The 13,235-nt window shown below is 32.5% G+C and overlaps 1 protein-coding gene across 1 annotated transcript; it reads left to right on the top strand.

The window, feature by feature from the left end:
• Positions 1-266: 266 nt before the first annotated feature.
• LOC134853672 (protein AF-10-like) lies at positions 267-11,682 on the top strand. The gene is made up of 4 exons (XM_063869682.1): positions 267-2,016; positions 7,154-7,208; positions 10,581-10,739; positions 11,465-11,682. The coding sequence occupies exons 1-4, from the start codon at positions 1,996-1,998 to the stop codon at positions 11,680-11,682; spliced, it is 453 nt and encodes a 150-aa protein (XP_063725752.1). The 5' UTR covers positions 267-1,995.
• The last annotated feature ends 1,553 nt before the right edge of the window (positions 11,683-13,235 follow it).

Raw genomic sequence — 13,235 nt, 5'->3', positions numbered from 1 at the left:
GGATTGTATACATGTAATAGTATTTGGCTACGAAGCAAAAAGAAGACAACTCATAAAGTAGACACCTGATAAAGTCGACTACTATATCAACCAATCAGAATCGGTAACAGGGAGCAAACTTAGGTAGTAAATTTTTTTTGAATATTTATTTGTTAAGTCTGCTTTCTGTTCTCGATTCTTATAAGTTAATAGTATAGTATTGTCTGCTTTTTAACCGGTATGAAATTAAGGTTGTCTAAATTTTGACCGCACTCCATAGTATTTCCTTCCACCTTATTCACTGATCTCTATTTCTATAAAAAGTGATTTGCTTTTCTCTGCAAACGTGGATGAGAATTCATCAGTGTATAGGTAAAAGAAGGGAATTGGAGCAACGTAAGTAAAGTAAAAATAAATCCTTCAGCTAAATTAGAATTTCATTTTGTGCCATCCTTGCATGTCGTGCTTGCTTTTTCAATTCTATACACTTATTGTACTTGTGCGTTCTCGTTGCAACGGAGTTATATTCAGTTTTACTATTTAAGAAATGAAAAAAAAGTCGCGCGTTTTTTAACGCACGTGAATTGTAGTGTGTTTTGGGCTCTGAAATGTTAAATTACGTGCGTTGTGGTATACATATTTTCATATACTGTTGTTGTAAATGCATTGAAAACTGAGACTAAATTGTACTGTAACACAAGAACCAAATTGTGCCGCATACTGAGTCGAATGTTTTTAGTCTTAATTTTTCTTTTTTTTTCAGCTGTTACCAAGAATTTACATACAACTCTTCGTTATTGCTAGCGAATGTTTTTTACGTGAGTACAATATGAACAAAAATAGACTGATTGTTTAAAGCAACGAACGGTTTGTAGTATTTATCCACTGACGGTTAACCATTTTCTTTCTTTGCTAAATTCTTCGATTACTTATTACACGACGTGAATTCTAAATTGTACGGCAAAATTTAATCGTGAGCTCAAAGTTGGTATTGTTAAATGGCTTGGATCTGAACTTAGTGAAACTGAATTATTTTCGTTGCTTTACTTGATTTTCGTAAATGTATCGGCAACATTAACATTTAGACAAACGCAAAGCTTGTTTGAATTCATACGCTAGTTTTACTACTATATTTTACTCATTGGAGTTTGAATATCCATAGAATTGTTAAATATTGAAACAAATATCAAATGTTCGAGGTGACCGCAAACCCTGATTTCAATTCATTTTGAACTCTCTATTCCCAGTTTTTAGCTTTCATTAAACATTTCTTAAGAAAATCCAGGCTCCTTGGTTCCTGGTTTTGTTTTTTACCTATTTCCATTAAAACTTCTGGTCATTACTTTCGTGTTTGTTTCAATTTGTTTACAGAATTCCTTCGAACTCAAATCCTGTATTTAAATGAGAGTTGAGCTACAGAAATGTAATTCATATTGGAATTGGATCAAGACAAAATTGTTTTATATTACAACGTAAAGAAAGCAGAATTTCCTAACATTGTGTTATTTGCAGACCTCCCGCTTTTATGCTGTAGTAGGCAACTGCTGTGGAATCCCCAGACAATTTACTCCTTTATTCGTTCGAGAACTTATTATTATTTCCCTTTACCTGCCTTATTCCTTTTCTAACAGTTATTTCGACTGTATTTGTTATCTACATTTTACAACAATTTATACTATAACTGTCTGTCTAACATAAGTGTTGCATTTACACTTTGAAGACTTTCGTAAGAAATTCAGTCGATCTTTTAAATTAGAGTTGGTTGAACAGATTTTGAAGTAAAACTGAACATTTTGCTTTCATGAATAGAAAAACATGTTCTAATTTGACGTCAAATTAGTTCATACATATTCTAGAAGTGATCAAAAATTGCTCCATGCTTTATTTGAATGCAAGAAAGAAATTGTGTTGATCAAAATTTTGATGACTTTCTTTCCACGTTGAGTCAAATCAACTTTTAATTTACGATTTCTGCCGAATATTCAATGCAAACTTGCTCCAATTGATTGACTGATTATGAAGAAAGACATTTACAAGGTGAGTTCAGTTTTATTATTTTTACTGGTAGCTTGCATCCTAAATCACGACAGAAAGTTTTCTGGGAGACGATCATTATCCTTAATGACAAAAGATTTAATCGGTTTGATTGAAAACAAATAGTGAACATGATTTAAAGAGCGCAAAAAAAAACAAAAATAGACAAAAGATCTTTTTTGGGGGTCGCCGTTTGATTTTTAGAAAGCCATGGTCACCACATTTTTAATCAAAAGATACAGGAAATAATTTGGATCGAAAGTTTTGTTAACGTTTGACAAATTCAACCACGTTCGCTGTCAACCGATCTTAAAAAGTGTTCAAATTTTTTGCAAAAATGAAATAGATGCTTTTAAAGGCACCATACTGTTCATTAAAAAATGGTTTTTTATGCAATTTTTACAAACGTGCAAAATAAAATGGCCCAGGGACAAGCGGATCAGATTCATCCTCCCAAGTTTTAAGCTTTACTTAAGTTTGATACATATTGACAAACTCCTTGACATATTTTGAAGTCACTTAATGTCGAACAATGCCTAATTAACCATTACATTTAGCAACACCGCAAAAGACGAAAAGGCATTGGTAATTGCGCATGTGATTAGCCAGCGTTTTTAAATTAAAAGCCTCTCAACTGTCCTACCGTACGACCAATATACTTGAGAAAGAAAGTAACGCACAAAAAAATTTATGGGACCGTTTTAGTTTTTCTTTCGGAAACTTGGTTTTCTGCCTGTGAAAACACCAGTTTTTTTAAACAAAAATAGTTGTTTGATCGCATTTTAAATACCAAAGTTTGAATATTTGAACACCAGATGTGCAATTTATTAAATTTGAAATTTGTTATTCAAGTTATAAAGTTTGTGCATGAAAATGTAGAATATTTTCCCCATATTTGCAATTTTCTGAAAAAAAAATTGGTTTCACCAATATCAGTAACAGACAATCAGTTTTTAAGTGACCTATTTCTAAATTGGGCGAATATCATCTGAGAAAAAAACTAAGATCGTAATTACATAATCAATTAAGTTTATAAAAGCGTTTTTCTAATTGCTGAGGTGTTTAATTTTTTCTTCAGTGTAGCTTTTTGTATGTAAACAACTTGTTTAAAAATCACTGAATTGTTTTTTCACCTGTTTCCTTAAGTCTGATATTTTGTCAACCAACAGAGTTATTGTGAAAATGTATATATTCAAAATACCCAATCTTTTCGAAATTAGTTTTTTGTTTGTAAATTTAACAACTCTTTATTTATATAGAAGGTTTATTCGGCTTGAACGGCTATGAAATATAATATATCTGTTTAATGACCTGAATTTACGTCATTTGAAAGGGGAATTAAAGTTTCCCTTGCGTATATAAGCTTCGAAGAGACTCAAAAGTTTAAGTCAAATTTTTATTTAAGGCAAATTTTTAATGACATTGTTTGGCTGAACATATGTGCCAAATATTATTGACCTCGTATTTTGCGTTTCAATGTTTATTCTAGCTAATAATTGTGATTTTTGAAGTGTATTCCTCGAAGTGAACACCATTCGAGACAAACTGAGTTTTTGCTGTTCGCAATTTACAGTAGTTGCATTTAGTGTTCGCAATTTACTTGCGCTGTTTGTAGTTTTAGTAACCTTGACTTCGTATATTTTCTTTTTTGTTGTTTTTTTTCGCTCAAAAGCTTTATGCTGCCCAAATGGTTTCGGCTTATCTTTTATCGGCATAGTGACCTGATTTTGAGCTACAAATTTTAATTTGAGCTAATAAATGCACAAAATGCTAAGAATCTTAATGGAAGTTATAGTTCAATTTTTCTCATAACATCAATTTTTTTCGGCTGTTTTTTTGCTGTTCTTTCTTTCTGCTTGGTAGGTTTTGGCCAAAATTTTATCTGAAGTGTACGTGTGTGTTTTTGAGATTGAGGGGGACTTAATAATTTTTTTTGGCTCTAAATTTTTTTTGAATTTTTTTCGGCCTCTTTTTTTTGGCTTAAAAAGTTGCCGCCAATAATATTATCATATGAATGACCTCATCTTGTTTGATTTGACGAGCATATGAAATTTTGTGAAATGGTGTCCAAAATTAATCAAACGGTGAAATTAAGTAAAAATGTACTTAATGCTATATTCCTAATAAAAATTTTGCGAATTTTGTTCATCTAATGAGAGGAGTTCAATATCTCCGATTTATTTTTTTTGCCGTTTGAATTGAGTCATGCGATAAAAACTGGTCAAAATGGGTTGTTGTTACATTGTAGCTTCAAATGTTTTCCCAAAAATGGACATCATACCAGACAAATTGAGCTCAACTGAAAAAACTTTTCGCAGCTATAGTTTGTTTGAGTAATTTAGAGTGATGGTACATATAGGCCGTTTTAGGAGGCGTTTCTTCTAGCGCGCGCTCCCGCCTAGAAATCAATTGATATTGGTGTCAAAGGGTGCTTAACAAATGTTTCCGGGTTGGTCAGCCAGAAATGGCTCTCATGAAATTGTACCAAAGGAGGTACCAGAAGAAAATTCAAGACCATGTTTTAACTTCTTTTCTAGTATATATTTAAATGCGAGCTTCACTGTCTAACCATTTAAAAGCTTTTTTCAACTTATCATTCGGGCATGTTTAACGAAAAAGTTTTTTCAATTTAAGCTATATCGTATATTGCAATGCTAAAGAATTTTTTCGCTTTTCCAGTTTGAACTCAGTGTTTATTTCACCTAGTATATAGTAACTAGTCGATAGTGAGATGTTGTAAGTTTTCTCCCAGGGGTCGCAATATTGTCTGCGAATCCTTTTCTTTTCGAAATGAGACTCAGGGTACTCTCATGGGTCGCATGTCTTGCCTCCAAATGTGAATGCGCGAGTGCTTTTAGTTTCCGAGATATGACGTTTTTTATGATTCTTTTTTCGAACTTTTCAGAAAACGTAGATTTAATAAACTCCACTAAGTTTGATTTTCACAGCCCTGTAGTTGGGTATTGTCAGGGTAATCTTAGGGTTTGCAAAATTTACCTCCAAATGTTCCCAGATATGACGTTTTTTTTCTAAAGTTTTCAGAAAAATTTCAAAAAGAAATCATTTAATATACTAAACAGAATTTGAAGTGTCCAACCATGTTTTTAGGTACTCGGAGAGTACTCTCAGGGGTTGCAAAGTTTGTCTCCGATTTTGGTTACTCAAATGCTTTTAATTTCCGAGATCTGACGTTTTTCATGTTTTTTTTTTTGCGAAATTTTCATGAAATTCTATAATTAATAAACTTCTCAAAATTCGGAATGATGAGAAGTTTGAAATTGTCGAGTATTTAATGGAGTGCTGTCAGCGTATTCCAATTAGTTGCAGACGTAACTTTCATCCTAATTGGCCCAATTTTTTTGAAGCTTTCAAGTTTCACGTTTTTCATTATATTTCAAGAATTTTCATAAAAAGAATCAAACAGAGTCGGTTATGTCCAACAGACACAGGAGTTGAGTTCAAGTTGTGTGGTTATTTGAGGTATAAAATTTTGTTTGGAAGTTTTTTGGCAACCATCTCAGCATCTTAAATTGATTCGTAGCTATAAAACGGTCAGTCTAAATTTTAATCAGCCTAGCTTAAGCTATAATGTTTAGTAAGTTATTGGCTCATTTTAGTGGGTTTCTAATGAATAATGGACTCTGTTTTTTTTCAAAGAAATCTTAATTGTTCATTCAAATAGTATCTACGTTTAAAGTATTTTTTACCAGTTTTGATTTTTACTACTAGTCAGTTTATACATTTAAATTTCTAACTGAACGATAGAAATCCGATTATTAATAAACTTCTCAAAATTCGGATTGATGAGAAATTTGAAATTGTCGATCATTTAATGGGGTGCTGTCAGCTTATTTCATTTAGTTGCTGACGTAACCTTCATCCTAATTTAATGGCTCAATTTTTTTTGAAGCTTTCAAATTTCACGTTTTTCATTATATTTCAAGAATTTTTTTAAAAAGAATTTAACTAAGAGTCGGTTTTTCTAAATTACATGCACTGGATTAAACGTTGGATGGCAGCAATTGATATACATAAGGAATATTGATAAAAAAATAACTAAGCAAAACCATGAATCTCATTTATGAATTGACTGATTTTGCTAGTGAAATTGTTCCAAAAGTTTTTTTTTAAATATGGAAAGTGCAGTTCTATGCTGTCGGCCATTTTAGGGCTTTTTGTCGCCGTTAAAATACAGAAATCTGAAACCCAGTAGTATTGAGGATTTGACCATTGCAATTTAAAAAGAACTTTTGAGTTGATATTAATTTTATCGTCTAATTTTTGAAATAAAAACGTTCCCGTCTATTGTTACGGTTGCATACATTTCGTTGTTTTCTTATTTTTTTAGTAAAGCAATTTTCATGTTATTATTATTAGCAAATTATCTGTTAGAAGCGCCGGAGTTGTGTTGCACGCTAGTTTTAAGTAAACGCAATAAATTGATTACTTTTGCTTCAATTTTTAGAGAATGTGATTTTTTTGTGCATCGAAAATTCTACTGCAGCTTTTTAAAACATCCTACAGCCATGTCCGAAAAACTAAAAATCCTAAATCCGAAAAATTAAAAACCTAATGTCCGTAGGAAGGATCTATTGAGCAGCCTGTTTTTAATTTCGTCAAGTTTTTGTCAACTCAAGCTCCTAGGTGATCAAGTGTGGTGTGATTAAGAATTTGACTCGCTGTCGTGAAAAATTTTCTGTTTTTTTTTCAGTTTTAGACTAAATGACACGAAATGTGCGAGTGACTCACAAAAATGATAATTTTGATTTTTTTAGTATCTAGTTTTTTTCTTTTTGAGTTGCTGGAATTATCATTGTGGTCTGAAGGTTAAGTGCTAATTGCACAGCAATCGGTAACCCCTGTGTATTCTTGTTGATGTTTAATCAGGCAAAAAGAATGAAAAAAAGTTCTCGATTGCAAGTTTTGAGGGAAACACTCGAAATCGAAGGTTATCTGTTGACATTATGGCTTACTTTTTTTTCTCCAATAGAGTATAGCGTGTCATCTTCCCATGACTGCGTAATTGATTTAAACGAAAAACGTGGAAAAATTTTGGTGTCCGTTTTTGTTGCGTGAAATGAGTATAATGAAGAGTATTCACCAAATTAATAATGTTTCAACAGTGTTATTTGTGCTTCAGAAATGCTGTCTCTGCCCTTCCAGAGAGGGGGCTCTGAAACCAACAGACACAGGAGGTGAGTTCAAGTTGTGCCGTTGTTTGAGATGTAAAACTTTTTTTGGAAGTTTTTTCGCAATCATCTCAGCATCTTAAATTGATTCATAGCTAAAAATGGTGGTTATAAAAAGGTCAGTCTAAATTTTTGTCAGTTTAGCTTAAGGTATAATGTTTAGTAAGTTATTGGCCCAATTTAGTGGGTTTCTAATGAATAATGGACTCTGTTTTTTCAAAGAAATCTTAATTGTTCATTCAAATAGTATCTACGTTTAAAGTATTTTTTACCATTTTTGATTTTTACTACTAGTCAGTATATACATTTGAATTTCTAACTGAACGATAAAAATGCAATTAAATTTAAGAAGCTTCGGAAAAGCTTAATTTTCAGCAATTCACTCATTCTTTGTTCGCAAAAAAATCTAGTGGCTTCTAGTGAAATATGAAGAATCACTTTCTTATCATATTTCAATGTGTGTTATCTTTTTTTTCTACCTCTCAAAACGTGTCATAAGCGGAGAAAATTGGCACCGTTTTTTTACTGGTGCAAATTGTTGTTCGTGATTTTGTAGCTGTGAAAAAGCAGTTCTGTTTGATATATGGCGCCTTTTTTCTGCTAAACGCAAATAAAAGTAGATTTTAGTCGGCTTTTAGAGAAATTTCTGTCTTTATAAATTGTCAATTTATTGAAATATATGGAAGCAGAAAAAAAACAAGTTTCCGTTTTCCATGGATTATTAGATGTTAAAGCTAAAAGTACTTTGTTTAGTTATCAGAGAACAGCCATAGAAACTAAGTAGTGTTTATATTGAAAAAGCGGCACATTTGAGCTAGACGACTGCTGTAAGCTTAACATATCATATGTTGGCGCAATGCTGGAAATAAATAGGAAAAGTTTTTTTTCTCGCAATTTTTGTTTAATGCACTTAAAATGGTCTGCGTTGCTTTTTTTTATTTTGCTGACGGCGTTTAATAAGTGCATGTAGTTTTTTGGTGGTTTCTAATACAGCCGAAATATAAACCAGCTACCATATAAACTAGCAGAAAATATGAAACTGTAATATAATAATTATGCAATAATTCTAACAGTTATAAGTCAGGCAAATTTCGCTCAAATGACGTAACTTTCGTCTGGGTTGTATACTTTTTTTTCGTAAATTGTCAGGTTTTTATACTCTGCGCATGTTCGGTTGGTTTTTAATTCGGCTGGTTTATTTACTCTACTTTTTTCGGTAGGATTAACTAAGTAGAGAAATGAATATACAGAAAGATGGAAAAAGAGATAGTCCCCGAATTGAGGGGTAAAGATGAAATAGTATGTCACGTGTTTGTTGCTCAAAGGTGTAAATTTAGGAACACAATCATCCTATATTTACTTTTAGAAGATTAAAAAAATACAGGAATTGAGAAAAATTTTTGAACTGCTCCAAAGACGTAATGAAAAGCAGCTATACTCTTTTAGAGATACGGAAATATGACTTTTTTCAAACCCGTTGGACCGGGCTAAAATTTAGCAGACGAGTCATGTTCAATTAAAGAAATCAGACTGTTTCAAGCATAGTCTTTAATTGCGCGCAGTGAAAGTTTTTGGTATTCAAGTGTTTGAAAACTAATTTTCTAATTTTCAACTAGTCGTTTAAAAAACTCAATAAACGTTAAATTAAATTTTATCTTTCAAAGAGCTGAACGTGCTAGCTTTTCGTAGAGTTTTTATGCAATTTTCCGTTTTTAGAAAGAAACTACGGCGTGCTTTTCTAGTGTAAAGCGAGTAATGTTTTAAGAGTCGTTGTTCGTAGGTCAGACTCTTATATAGGATTACATCTTAAATTGCATAATTCCCAAATGGCATAAAAATGAAAAAATTCCCAAATGGTGTAAATTTCATGCAACAGTTGCATTTAAAAAATCGAAGTAAACTTTTCGTGATGTGCGAACATGGTCAAGTTTTCACTTCAAATGCTGATTGATATTTATCTTGAAAAAATTGTAGAGTTTTTATCAAAAGCATAAGTCGCTGACCATTTGTTTGGAAGCTATTAATTCCAAATTTCACATATTTTTGTTCCTGACAAATTGTTAGAATTTGAGATCGTTAGAAACCGTTTGAATTACAATGAATTATGTCATATGGGAAAAGTTTCCTAATTATGCCATTTGGGAGTTATGTTATTTGGGAAGTTGCCTTGTACAGGCAGCGATGATCTTTTTTACTTTTTTTTCATGAAAAGTCTTAAAGTTCGTTCAAGCACAAATTTACTTTTTTCGCGGCTTGAGCTTCGATTTATTTTTAAGTTCAGGTCATTTCCTTTGTTAAGTTTCCAAGTTTTTCGAAGTTGGATTTTAATTTCAGATTTCTCGGCGAATAATTTTTTTTACAATTGATCCAGTTTTCTCAATTTGGTTTATTTTTAAAGAAAAAGTGCCAGTCATGAATGTTCTTGAAATTCAAACAGCTTTAAGGGAATCAAACTTGGAATATATAGTTTTTTCTAGTTAACAACTAGTTTGACAAAATCAGTTGAATCACTTGCTGATTATGCAGCTGACTATGCAAGTGACTGACATGCTCAATTTCTTGAAAACTCAAATTTAACAACGGATTTGGTTTGTGCTGTAGACAATTTTCATTATAGTTGTAAGTGCAAGTGTTGTTCATTCTAAGTTCAAGGGGACTTGAAAGATTTTAAAAAAAATTCATAAAATCTTTTTTTTTCGTTTCAGTTGATGTCTGCTTGAAGATTGTCGGCTTACTTACCACATCATTATTTTTTTTTCACTGCATGCAAATTTTTTTAACGTTCTCATATGCAAGTGCTGTTCATTCTAGTTTCAATGGAACTTGAAAAATTAATTAGAAAAATTTTGGTTCAGTTGGTTTCAGATCAAAGGTTGTTGGCTTAGTTGCCACATCTCTGTTTTTTTGCTGTAAACAACTTTCATTGTAGTTGCAAATTGAAGTGTTTTCCATTTATCTAAGGTGGGACTTTAGACTTAATTTTTTATAAGATCATTTTTAGGCTCAATTTGTCTGCTCAAAGATTGTCGTCTGTATTTCTTTTCGTAAAATTTGTTCCGTTGTTGCTGATTTAAAGTTTAAGTGTCTGGAATGTTTGCCTGAAATGAACTTCTATCGAGACATATGAAAGATTATATGACTCTATTCTCATTTTTTATATTCTCATAAGATTATATTCTCATTTTTTCCATTTTTTTTTGTCTCTTTTCATGTTTGTAATGCATCGCAAGTGGCGCGAAGCTCTGCTTCGCCTCTGTGTGTTAATGTTTTTGCCTTATGTTTTATCTCTTTTTTTTCTAAGCAAATCTCTTGTGTTTCTTTGGTTTAATTTCAGATTTCCTGGTGTTTATAAAGTAAACAATTTGTTTTTTTTTCCAGGTTGGGCCCACGTAGTCTGTGCCCTGTACATCCAAGAAGTCAGTTTTGGAGATATGGCTGCTTTGGAGCCAATCATAGTAACAAATGTCCCAAAAGAAAGATTCAAACAGACGTGTTCGATATGCACAGAGAGACAACAGAATCATTTAGCAGGCCAAGGTGCGGTGATATGTTATAATAGGTGGTTTATAGTTGGTTAGTTTTAACCATAAAGTTTTAAAAAAGGTCACGATTTTTTCTTACGTTTTCAGGAATTGATGAACATAGTTAAGACTCTTATATAGGTCGCGTTATTTTTTTTCGGTTTTTCAGGAACTGTTTTAAATTTTGCTCAGGCTTCCTCGCTGAATGACTGTTTGTTTCTTGTTATGTCCTGTTCATTTTTTTGTTAAAAGGAAGGCAAATTTCAGTATCGAACAGCAAAAGAGTAAAAGCCACGAAAAATACGATCGATGGAATTTAAAATGGAATTTAGTTTTCAGAATTTAGTTTTCACTTTTACTTATTGATTGTTTTTCAAATTGGTTTAATTGTCTCAAAAAGTGTCAATCCTAGAAATCGATTTTTTTCTGTTTACTTGTGTTCATTGGTTCTTTTTCAAATGTCTGTTGGCTATGTTTATAATACCAAATCAAGTAGGGAAATACAAGCTTTCTGGGATATATGACGCAAAAAAATAATGGAGCCGGACCTGTGTATTTGTATGATCTGGAAAAGATAAGATCGCATTTTTTTAGACTACTTGGTTTCTTCGAGCAAAAGAATGGTTCAGTCTTCTCCTTTGAATCATGTTAAAATTATAAAGAAAATGACTCATTTTGGGCATGTATTTCAATAAAACACAGGTAATAATTGTACCACCTATTGTAACATTTCACCCATAGGTGCGTGTATGTCATGTGCCAAAGTGGGATGTAAATCTGCATTTCACGTGACCTGTGCCCAGGAAAAAGGCTTCCTATTCGAGGAGTTTGTAAACAACAACAACAACAGTCTGTCTCCAGGAAATGCCAACGGAGAAAATAATGAGAGTAACAGTAGCTCTAATGTCGCGTACAGAGGATATTGCGCTGTTCATATTACGAAGCTGGTGAGTTTTTAACATTTTTTGTTAATTAGTTTTTAATAAAACGTCTCAGTTTTCAATGCAATTTAAGTTATCATTATTTAATTCGTCTAATTGTTTGTGAATGTTTTATTGTAATTGCTTGCTTTTGTTGCATAGTTAGAATATCTGATGTTGATTCATTTGATTTTGTGTTTTTGTAAATATAATTAGTTTTCAGGAAAATCTGGTTATTTTAAAATTTTGTAAAGTTCCATGAAAAGAAAACAAGTCTAATTTCACTCGCGAGAGCAACTAGACTTTTTCCCGTAAACAACGTTTCCTACAAATTTCTATCAATTGCAATTTAGTTTCTTACACTTCAATTCATGCTGACATGCTCAATATCTTTAAACTTCAAATAAAACTACTTCTTAGTTCAGTTGAGGTAGTACTTAGTTTTGTTTTTAAGAGTGAAAAACATAGTGAAGACTCTTATATAGGTCTTGCAGATTTGTGAAGAAAAAGTTATAATCTGTTCACGCTGGTATTGATGCACTTAGGTATATATGCTCTTTTGAAATTCAATTGAAATTCATCTGCTGAAAGTTACGTAATTAGCACTCTCCAAATACGAACGTGAAAATGGCGCAAAAAAAAACGTGAATGATTTTTAGTTTCGAAAGTGGAATTAATTTTTTAGATTTTCAGAGGAATAAAAACTTAACCTATTGATCCAGTTTTCCCAAGTTGGGTTAATGTTATCAGAAAAATGGCTTCACTACCTTAATGGGAAGAATTTTCCAAAGTGTTCTTCACTCGTTCTGAAAACGAGGAGGACGTCGCCGCTTTCTCGGTCACCCTATGCATCATGGTGTTATCAGTGGGTGATCTTGTTGTCGCCACGTTTTCAGTCGAGATATCGGACAGTTCCGACATCTCCTCTCGATCTAGAGTCCCGTTGGAAGTGGAAAAATCTTGGCCTTGTTCTACCTGAGTAGATTCACTCGCCAATCTTCTGTTCCCATTCCCTTCCGTTCCTCGTCCCGCCCGATTCTCATCCAGGGCAGAGTCTCTACTTCTAACATTGCCTTTTGGCTTTCAGAGGACTTCTGACTCCTGATTTTAACCATTCCGTCTGAAACTTTCTTCCCTTTGTTGGTCCGGATCCGTGCGATCCTCTCCACAAAAGGGTCGGTCATTGATTTTCTTTGTTTCTTGCTTTCATTACTCTTTTCCAATCTTCGATTGGCAATGTTCATTAATATACATATTGAAACAATGCTGATGTTTTTGGATTTGTGGTTTCCGTCCTAATTTCTGTCGTCTGATTCTCCGTTGTTTTTTCTTAATGCAATTTATTATCTGGTGCGTTTTTCAAACAGTTTCTTTCCAAAGCTTAAGTTTTTTTTTGATTTTTGATTCGAACAGTTCCCGCTTGATTCGAACAGTTCCTGTTTGAATAAAACAGATTTTATGAAAATGTATGGGATTTGCTTTTTTAAATTTTTTAGACGATTTGAACTTTTTTTCTTGCAAATTTTTTAGTTTTTCTCAAAATCACCGTATCGTACCGAGACTTAGGAAAAGTGGTTCCAACAGAAAGAAAT

The sequence above is a fragment of the Symsagittifera roscoffensis genome, chromosome 8 (genome assembly GCF_963678635.1).
Source record: "Symsagittifera roscoffensis chromosome 8, txSymRosc1.1, whole genome shotgun sequence".
Lineage (NCBI taxonomy): Eukaryota > Metazoa > Xenacoelomorpha > Acoela > Convolutidae > Symsagittifera > Symsagittifera roscoffensis.
Note: the sequence above shows the minus strand (reverse complement) of the source record. Positions and strands in the feature narration are given on the sequence as shown.

Excerpts from the sequence above, each read along its gene's own strand:
- LOC134853672 (XM_063869682.1), top strand. The coding sequence starts at position 1,996 with ATGAAGAAAGACATTTACAAG. Across the intron at positions 7,209-10,580 it reads GAAACCAACAGACACAGGAG|GTTGGGCCCACGTAGTCTGT; the intron begins GTGAGTTCAAGT and ends TTTTTTTTCCAG. Across the intron at positions 10,740-11,464 it reads GAATCATTTAGCAGGCCAAG|GTGCGTGTATGTCATGTGCC; the intron begins GTGCGGTGATAT and ends TTTCACCCATAG.